The 10,599-nt window shown below is 40.2% G+C and overlaps 1 protein-coding gene across 1 annotated transcript; it reads left to right on the forward strand.

Moving 5' to 3' along the window:
• The first annotated feature begins 689 nt into the window (after positions 1-689).
• Positions 690-5,455, forward strand: LOC132771273 (phospholipase A2 inhibitor alpha-like protein). Its single transcript, XM_060769046.2, has 4 exons — positions 690-796; positions 1,651-1,752; positions 2,611-2,694; positions 4,905-5,455. Exons 2-4 carry the CDS (start codon positions 1,668-1,670, stop codon positions 5,243-5,245), a joined length of 510 nt encoding a protein of 169 aa, XP_060625029.2. The 5' UTR covers positions 690-796; positions 1,651-1,667; the 3' UTR covers positions 5,246-5,455.
• Positions 5,456-10,599: the final 5,144 nt, after the last annotated feature.

A 10,599-nucleotide genomic window follows, 5' to 3' on the forward strand; every position in this document is an offset into this window, starting at 1 on the left:
AGTCCTTTTAAGTATCACTTTCTTTCTACCTTTCTACTTTTATTAACACTCTTCTATATCAAAAAATTAATAATTGAAGATTATCCCTACTTTTGCTGTATAAAAGTAAGAAATATGTCCAAGAGGGAAAGAACCTCTTCCAACTAAGGAACCACATATCAGTCTTGTTGCATGTAACAAACAAACAAGATAAATATTTTTTTCTTGGAAACTGAAGAACAAAATGGGAGTTTTAAAAAGTATTTTAAACCCCTCAAATATTGTATCACCGGGAATGCCATATGTTCTACCAGCACTATTCATGAAGTTTTTTTTTTTGGCCAAAGTGGATAGGGCCTTAGTTTGCTGTGAAATCTGTATGAGGGGACATTTTCAAAGCAGTTCCTTTCTGTGACCACTCAGTGACCCTGGCTCTCTGCCCAGGTTGTGAAATTCTGGGTTTTTTTCTGTAGACCATAGAAAGGATCATTTTTGTACAGAAATAAAAACTGGATTGTACTGCACTGCATTGAGCAATCTGCAGGTAAATTAATGCCCAGCATTTTCCTAGCTTTGTTTCCTCATCTTTTTGAGTTTGTTATTGCTGGAAATGTGTCAGAGTTTCACAATATATAATGATGGCTGAAGGTCCAAACCCTTCTTAAATAAACAACTGTCATGTACCACAAGGAAGAGACTTTTTTTGCACAATTGTATTCAGTTGCTCAATCCACATTTTCTATATAAAATAACAGCGAAATGCTGGAAAAATTAGTTTTGGTGAAGCTCATCTAGTGCACCAGAATTCTCAGAGTTTGTAAGTGATTGCAATTTTATTATATTTTGCTGTTTCTGTCATTTAATCAGGAGCTTCATTGCTTAGAAAATGCATTCTAGATAGAATTTAATTGATATTTTTTTCAATGATAACAATAGAATGAGTTGTATGGTTATTACTTTTGTTAACTTAGTTGTTTGATATTTTAATTTGTTAGTCCATTGTGGAAGCAGTGGAATTCTCTGCCCCGGAGTGTGGTGGAGGCTCCTTCTTTGGAAGCTTTTAAACAGAGGTTGGATGGCCATCTATCAAGGGTGATTTGAATGCAATATTCCTGCTTCTTGGCAGGGGGTTGGACTGGATGGCCCATGAGGTCTCTTCCAACTCTTTAATTCTATGATTCTATGATTCATTGTGAAATGCCACACTTTGCTATAGTGAGACTGGTCCTAAACACCCTAAAGGCACAGATCTTGGAAGCTAAGCAAAGTTATCTAAAAGGAAAGCCTCCTATAAGTAACAGATGCCAGCATAGCCTATATTTTAGAGGAGGGAATGTTAAAAATAGAGTATCCCTTGTTCTAAAAAAACCTAATAAAATTAATGTGCTTGTCATAGGTCAATAGATGACTTAAAGTTACATACATCTACAACCCAATGCAGGCTTTTTTAAAGAGTTAAAAAAACCCGGATCTCAAAAACTCTGAAGCCTGCCTTCTGTTTGTGGGAAGAGGCATAGCAGTGCCTAGCAAGTGAAGGTCATAGCTATTAGTCATTCCTGAACATTAGGAATTCATAATATTAATCTGGTAAGAACTCTACAAATAAGCTGTAGCTCTACATAAAAACATGCAAGTTGAATGTGGAAAGATATCCTTTGCTTGTATTTTCAGGTCAGACACATTGCAAGATGTTTCCATTTCTGATGCTCAGTGTTCTTCTTCTGGGAACATGCCTGGCCAATCCACTTGTTGGAATGAATGATATAATTGATGGTATGTCCATATATGAGCTAAGGGGGTGAGGGGTAAGTTGGATTATAGCAAGAGCTTAGAGTTTTTACTTTTTGGACTATGACTCCCAGAATTGTTCAGCCAGCATAGCTAGTGGCCATGGTCAGGGGCGGCTCAACCCATTACGCAAAGTAAGCATTTGCAGTATAGTTGATTTTGCCCAGGGGCACTCTTGAGGTGCTCTTGGGGAAAAAAAGACCTTGACATATGCGAGTTGTAGTTACTAGGATGTATAGTTCACCTAAAATCAAAGAGCATTCTGAACTCCACCAATGATGGAATTGAACTAAATTTGGCACACAGAACTCCCACAATGGACAGAAAATATATATCAGTGATTGATTGGGGGGGGGGCACCAAAATACTGTTTGCTTACCATTGAAAATTACCTAGGGCCATCTCTGGCCATGGTGGATGGTGGATTCTGAAAGATATACATTTTTTCCAATGTCCATATGCAACAGATTTATTTCATGCCATCCCGAGATAAATGGTCCAAACCTCTGCCTGGAACCCATTTCTCAAAAACTGTAGATGAGAATGAGAAATCAGGTTTCAGATTGCATCAATATCATCTCAGACCATTAGCTGGGACTCAAATGTTTTAAGGCCACATCAGAAGAAAAACAAAAACCTTCACATACAGAACTATAGTCTAGCATTTCAAGTCTAGACTACTGACTTTGGGCACAATGGATCTTCAACTTGGGTGGATGCATGGAGTCACATATTGCCATGCCTCAGACAGTAAAATTCTCGTGCTGACACTGAATTAATTACTGGAGGTCTCCAGAACCTAGAGATGTTGCCCAATGAGAATTATAGTGTTTTCCTTTACAGAGCTGAACCGTATCAAAGAAGACGTGAATAATCTGAATAAAAGAGTAACTGAATTTGGGAACAATTTTTACACAGTACACCACGGTAAGACAATTGAAAATACCCCACAACTCCCCCCCCCCAAAAATGTGTAGAATGCTATCTTAATATTCACTTACCATCATTCAGAAAAGCTGATAAGCCAGTGTTGAATTGCGCATATCATTTTAGCTTTAACAAAGATATAGTATACTACTTATATTAATAACTCGCAGAGGTTTCTTGCTCATGAAAAAAAATCCCAGAAAATGTATAATTTCACTTTTATGCTAATAGCTTCCAAATGTTGTACCTCTGGAGAAGAAGACCCTCTTTTTTGTCTCAAGAAAGATTCGGAACAGATAAAATTATTTCTTTATATAGATCATAGTTAAACTATAGAATTTCCTAACATAAAAATGACTGTGTTTGCAAATTTAGACTACTTTAACATAGTATTGAACAAATTCATGGAAAATGGGATTATCAATGGCTACTAATAATGATGTATCCATTTTTGTACCAGATACAGCATCCCTCTATGGTCAGATTTACTCTGCCATATAATCCAGATTATTAAATCAGATAATCCACATTTTCTTATTTGAACTGGATTATATGAGTCTACATTGCCATATAATCCAGCTCAAAGCAGATATTCTGGATTTTATATTGCAGTGTAGATGGGGCCTATGTCATGCAGTGCTGATGAGCACAAGTGATAAAGTTCTACTGTATTAATCATCAGTGGCCACCTGGTTGACTATCGCTTACATTTTAGCAGCTCTTTATATTTTCTTATATTTTCCATATCAGTTATATATATATCCATGTGCAAAAGTTATACTTTTGTTCAGAAAACAAAAACTTCTGCACTGAAATTAAACCTGTCGCTACTGTTTAAAAAAGTGAATTTTAATCAGAAAAAGACCCAGACTTATATGTATTTATTTATTTATTTATTTATTACTAGTGCTTCTACCCTGCCCTTCTCAACTCCCTATGGGGGACCCAGGGCGGCTTACAAAAGGCACAATTCGATGCCTAACAATTCACAAAATACAATATACAAAATACAATATAGCAATAACAATTATAACTAGTTAAAACAATCAAATTAATACCATAGCAGCAATAAAATCATCTTGCGGTCAACGTTCGCCAATTCATAAATCCATAGTCCATCCAGCATTATCATAGTCCTTTCCTACTCTGGTCGTCATTGTCCTTTATCCATCTGCCAGCTTACCCAAAGGCCTGGTCCCATATCCAGGTTTTTAACTTCCTTCTGAAAGAGAGAAGGGATGTTGATGACCTAATTTCTCTGGGGAGTGAATTCCACAGGTGAGGGGCCACCACTGAGAAGGCCCTGTCCCTCGTCCCCACCAGTTTCACTTGTGATAAAGGTGGGCCGAGAACAGGGCCTCCCCAGAGGATCTTAAACTCCGAGGTGGGACGTAGAAGGAGATACGTTCGGACAGGTACGCTGGTATATACAGAATTTCCCAATCTGCAAGAAATCCTTTCCAACCCTATTTCAAATATTCTTCCAATCCCTAACATGTGCAAACACACAGAGTAGTTGTGAACAAACTAAAATCTGAGGATATCCTGATCCTGAATAGCCAAATTACACACAACATTCATTTCAATTTTTAAAAAGTGTATTTAACTTGGCTTTTTTTTTTTTTTACTTTTGGCCTTACATCAAGAAGGTGGTTCTGGTCAGATTGTGGACTCAGGCTTGTTCCCTGCTGACAATACCAACTTCCTATTTGACTTAAATAGGAAGAGCAAAGAAAGACCTGAGATGATGACATTGTGAATAAGGAATTGAACCCTATCTGGGTCAAGAGTCATTTCTCTTCCCAATGAAAGAAGCTAGATTAAATTCAGACTAAAAAAGTGTGAATTGTGAGGTTACAGTTTGTCCTTCAAACTTTATTTTTCCCTCCTTCCACAAGGGCATTCTACATCCCATAACATACTCCCCTTGAGGTGTCACAGATTGTAATCCAACTTAGCAGTGGTACCAAATTGAGGAAGGCTGAACTAAGAACTCCCAGCTCATCAATTCCCATGTTGTGTTAATGTCCTCATTTCTTCTTAATTTTCTACCTTATCATTAATATTCATATGACCATTTTCTTGAAGCGTACAATTCACTGTTGGTTATGCTGCTCTGTAGAGACAGCTGGTATATTGACTACTGTATGAACAGGTTTTAACAAGAAAGTGTATAAAACAACTGACCATGTGTATTTTTGTATTTCCAGCTCGGTCTTTTGCAACAGGCAGTGAAAAATTATATACCACCAATGAACAAGAAGGGAACTTTGAGGAAGCAAGTGCCACTTGTACCCAAGCCGGGGGTCATATTCCATCTCCAAAGAAAGAAGGGGAGTGGAAAGCCCTGCAGAAGGTCTTAGAGCGGCACAACACATGTACCTTTATTGCAGGCCAAGATTTGGAAAATTCTGAAAACTGGGCCCCTGGCGAACCAAACAATGCTGATGGAACAAAGAACTGTGTAACAATGGACAAAGATGGCAAGTGGCATGCAGCATCCTGTGAAGAGAAGCATTTGTTTGTTTGCCAATTTTCCTTTGACCCCTAACTTTGGTTGGGGTTAAAAGTAGTGTTGTGCAGTGGTGTTGGTTTAAAACCTCTGTTTATTATTTCTTGAAATAATCATTTCACCCATGAGGTCACTTTTAGCCTGTCTGTCTTGCTAAAAGGTTGCAATGATAAAATTGAATAATATCTACATGTGCTTTTTAGTGGAAAGATGGCATATTCATTTGATTAATAAATGCATTATATTCAACTCTCTGTTGTGTTGTTTATACTTTCGTAAATCACATAACAAGCCTACTACAAGAAATATACCTCCCCCCATAAATATGTGGTTTTTAAAAATGATTTGAAACAGTTATTTATTTATTTATTTATTATTCGAACTTATATGCCGCCACTCCCCTGGGGCTCGGAGCGGCTTACAAGAATGACTAAAATCTAACACAATTTAAAACAATTTAAAAACAATTTTAAAACAGCAAATCAGCAATCAAAGGCCTGCCAAAACAGGTATGCCTTGCATGCCCTGCGGAAAGCTAATAAGTCCCACAAGGCACGGACTTCAGGTGGCAGAGTATTCCAGAGTGATGGTGCCACTGCTGTAAAGGCTCTGCGTCTGGTTGCTGTTAGACGCAAGGTCTTGACACTGGGAATTTCCAATAGATCTTGGTCCTCAGACTGGAGGCATTTCTGGGGTTGGTAGGGGGTGAGGCGGTCCCTCAGGTACATCGGCCCCAGACCATGCAAGGCCTTAAAGGTGAGTACCATCACTTTGAAAGTGATCCGGTGCTCAATTGGTAACCAGTGCAGCTGTAGTAAGATTGGTGTTATGTGGCATCTCATCGGAATTCCTGCAAGAAGCCGAGCAACTTGAGCTTCCGGATCACCGAGTTGTAAAATCCGTATGTCCATTCAGCGTTACCATAGTCCTTTCCACATTCTGATCGTCATTACCTTGTCAGTCTGCCAGATTACCCAAAGGCCTGGTCCCATATCCATGTTTTCAGCTTCCTTCTGAAGGAGAGGAGGGATGTTGATGACCTAATTTCCCTGGGAAGTGAGTTCCACAGGTGAGGGGCCACCACTGAGAAGGCCCTGTCCCTCGTCCCCATCAGCCTTACTTGTGATAGAGGCAGGGCCGAGAGCAGGGCCTCCCCAGAAGATCTTAAGCTCTGAGGTGGGACATAGAAGGAGATACATTTGGACAGGTACACTGGGCCAGAGCCGTATATTCCACTTCATCTCCCTGGAGGGACTCAGAGCAGATTACAATACGTATAAGTCAAACATTCAGTACATTTTAACCCAAACAACAACATACAATGCACAGATAGGTAAAAGTCCTCCACTTTTATCAATTTCTAGCATCTGGAGGTGATGCTCAACTTCTTCTGGACATGGGGAGATGCTGTTGTTCTGTTTTTCCAAGATGAAGAACCCTGCTGGCGGTAGCCTTCTCCAATCTTTTGCTGGTATGTCTGCGTGTCTGTATGGGGCACTCTTTTACCTTCCCACTGGAGGTGCTACTTATTGATCTATTCGTATTGCATGCTTTCGAACTGCTAGGTAGGCAGAGAGCAAGGACTGACCATTGAGAACTCACCCTGACATGCAGCTTGAACTGTTGACGTTCTGGTCATCAGCCTTTCCTCCAGCTAGTGGCCTTAAACTGCTGCGCTACCATGGCCCAACCTGAGAAAAATGTTTTAAAAAAGTAGGATGGTGGAGAGTGAACCAGAGACCAACACAATTTGGAGGGTAACTGGGGAAAATGTGGAGGGATGCACTGGCAGCATTGGGCAGGTTTGTCTGGTAGCTATACAGTTTTGCTATGTACATTTTTTTTTTGTCGTGTCAGGAGTGACTTGAGAAACTGCAAGTCACTTCTGGTGTGAGAGAATTAGCCGTCTGCAAGGACGTTGCCCAGGGGACGCCCGGATGATTTGATGTTTTTATCATCCTTGTGGGAGGCTTCTCTTATGTCCCCGCATGAGGAGCTGGAGTTGATAGAGGGAGCTCATCCACCTCTCCCCGGATTCAAACCTGCGACCTGTCGGTCTTCAATCCTGCCAGCATAGGGGTTTAACCCACTGTGCCACCGGGGCCTCATTGCACTGTCCCAAAGGGTTGGTCCCACAGCCAGGTCTTTACCATCCTTCTGAAGGACATGAGAGGGGGGGGGGGTTATTTAATATTGCCAGGAAGGGAGTTCCATAACTGGGGGCAATCACTGAGAAGGCCCTGTCTCTCATCCCCACCAAACGCACCTGTGATAGTGGCGGGACCGAGAGCAGGCCCTCTCCAGAAAATCTTAGTTTCCAGTTTAACAGGTAGACATGCAAGCCCCCACCCTCCCCTGGCCCATGCCTTGCTAATTTCTTAGCTGTTAACCAGAACGTTTTAAATACACTGCACTGAAGACCTGATAGGGATTTTCAAGTATATTCATCTATATTTACCTAGGGGTCACTGTGTAATTTTTTTAATCCAGCCTTATTAGAGTTCTGAGTATGTTCATTCAACATGGTTAAAAACTCTTTTTAGATCTTTGACAGTAAACCTTGCTATATTGAAAGTGTTCATCTCAGTATGCATTAGTTATCTACACTAACATGAGTGTTGTGGACCAGCACATTGGTTGGTAAAGTTCCTATACAATTGTGGCTTTAACTGCCATGGCTGCATTCTATAGAACTTTGGGATTGGCAGTTTGGGGAAAAGAACTTCTCCGGTGCTGCTGGCTAGGCTACAAAGCTCAGGATTTCATATAATGAAAATAGAGGGGGTGTGGTTTTAAAAGGGGAATTTTCAGAGATGTTGCCAATGCTTATATGTTATGATTTACTGACATATTGGTTTTTCTACAAGTGCAACCTTCTTCCATTTTCTACCCCACAGATCAAATTCTTCCATCAGCGTGTCAATATCTTGAAGGCATCCATTGTTTTGCAGTAGGCCTATGTTTACAGAAAATGCTGATTGCTTGAGAAATCAGTGCTCCAGAGAAGAAGTTACTTTTCAAGGATAACAGTACATCCGGAGAAACCCAGCTAACTGTTGACTAGTTAGTACTGTTCAAATTTCCCAGTCGCTCTGGAGCCATGTTTAATATTTTGTTTGTTGGGACATCTAATATTATTTTGTTTGTTGGGGAATCGAATTGTGCCGGCTATAAGTCGCCCTGAGTCCCCCTACATGAATTGAAAAAGGCAGGGTACAAATGTTTGAAATAGTTAATAAATAAATTTGCAACAGACTAAGATACAGTCATGGTCAGGGAACAGTAGACTATGGTTGTGTTATAGTTGTGCCATTGGGTTGTTGTAGGTTTTTCCGGGCTATATGGCCATGTTCTGGAGGCATGTTCTGGAGCCCGGAAAAACCTACAACAACCCAGTGATCCCGGCCATGAAAGCCTTCGACAATACAGTTGTGCCATTGTTCGGGTCCCATGTGTGCTATAATGTCAATCAAAACCATAAACCACCAATGAACAACTGTATAGCTAGCTTAGACAAATAAAATGATTTGTCTTTGGAAACCAATGAGAATGTGTATTCGATTTACTACCAGAAATGATAAAAACCCTGCAGCCCCATTGGGGGTGATGACAAACCCTTTGATTGCATTCCTGTATGCCTGTTTGTTGTTATTGAAGGAACCTCCACCACACTCTGGGGCAGAGAGTTCCAATGCTGAACTGCTCTCACAGTTTGGAAGTTCTTCCTAATGTTCAGGTGAAATCTCCTTTCCTGTACTTTGAAGCCATTGTTCCTCATCCTAATCTCCAGGACAGCAGAAAATAAGCCTGCTCCCTCCGACCTATGACTTCCCCTCACATATTTATACATGGCCATCATGTCTCCTCTCAGCTTTCTCTACTGCAGGGTAAACATGCCCAGATCAGCAGGCTAAACATGTCCAACACAAAGAGCATGTCTTTTTATTTACAAAGGGGATCTTTGAATTCAAACCAGGGTATCTTTCATTTCTGAGCAAATGTCAGAAATCACTGAGGGACATTAAACATTATTTAACAGTGGAGTGATTCTGGATAGCATTTGCAATAAACAAATGGGGGGTGCAGATCTTATAGGAAAGAATCAGCTTTAAGGTGGTGGATATTATATTATTATTTTTAAAAGTCTTTGTGTGGGAAAAGAAAACTCTGTATGTGGTATTTGTTTTTCAATAGGGTGGTGACATGATTATACACAAATGATTACAAAATATTTGGAGTTCCACAAATTCTTGGGAAAGTACATCGCATAGTACAACTCTGTAGAGTTGCAGGTACAGCTAATGCAGAGGGGAGGAGGGGGTGCCTGTAAGAAAGTCACAGTCTTGCAAAACTCATGTTGGGTATGAGAAACAGCTTGTAAATTTAAAAAGGAATTTTTTATGAGCCATAACTTGGTAGGATTCCTATAGGGGTAAAGGTAAAGGTTTTTCCCCTGACATTAAGCCTAGTCATATTGGACCCTGGGGGTTGGTGCTCATCTCCATTTCTAAGCCGAAGAGCCGGTGTTGTCCTTAGACACCTCCAAGGTCATGTGGTTGGCATGACTGCATGGAGCGTCATTACCTTCCCGCCAGAGTGGTACCTATTGATCTACTCACATTTGCATGTTTTCAAACTGCTAGGTTGGCAGAAGCTGGAGCTAACAGCAGGAGCTCATTCTGCTCCCCGGATTCAAACCTGTGACCTTTCGGTAAGCAAGTTCAGCAACTCAGTGGTTTCCCCACTGTAACACTGGGGACTCCATTTAGGAGTCCTATAATCACTCTCAAAAATATCAAATACTTTGCTATGGTTAATTTCTTATTTATCATTAAGAGTGACAGTCACATTTTGTTCATGTCTACTCAGAACTTGGCCTCATTAGGTTCATTAGGACTTGCTTCTAGATAAATAGATATACAATTGTAGTCTGGGGAAAAGCAGCTTAACTAGAATAATAATTTAAAATGTGTTCATTTTCTCAAATACTTATCAAAGCACTTTAAAGTTTTTGATCATTGGAAGAAAGTAACAGAGCTAATGAATCCAATATATTTGGGGCTCCTCATATATGCAGGCTGAGTATGTCTTGCATGAAATGTTGATCTGAATGCATGAGTGAGCCATTGCTGACATCGCTTTCACTTTTCTCAAGTCTCATTTTTTAAAAGCTTGACTGTGAAGAAAGTTGCAATCTTTGAGGCATCGTATTTTTAAAGTGAACTAAAGCTAATCTCCCCTCCTTTAGTTCAGTTCTTACTATTTGCAGTTAGAGATTCTCTTTTAGCACATGAATTTGGTGTGGGCTGGTTGAAAGATTATATTCTTCCATATGGGGCTTTGAGATTCAGAAAAGCAAGAGGAAGGCTCTTTTTCCAGTTTTGCCACCACCA

This window comes from Anolis sagrei, chromosome 3, assembly GCF_037176765.1.
Source record: "Anolis sagrei isolate rAnoSag1 chromosome 3, rAnoSag1.mat, whole genome shotgun sequence".
Classification (NCBI taxonomy): domain Eukaryota; kingdom Metazoa; phylum Chordata; class Lepidosauria; order Squamata; family Dactyloidae; genus Anolis; species Anolis sagrei.

Excerpts from the sequence above, each read along its gene's own strand:
- LOC132771273 (XM_060769046.2), top strand. The coding sequence starts at position 1,668 with ATGTTTCCATTTCTGATGCTCAGTGTTCTTCTTCTGGGAACATGCCTG. Across the intron at positions 1,753-2,610 it reads AATGAATGATATAATTGATG|AGCTGAACCGTATCAAAGAA; the intron begins GTATGTCCATAT and ends TTTCCTTTACAG. Across the intron at positions 2,695-4,904 it reads TTTTTACACAGTACACCACG|CTCGGTCTTTTGCAACAGGC; the intron begins GTAAGACAATTG and ends TTGTATTTCCAG.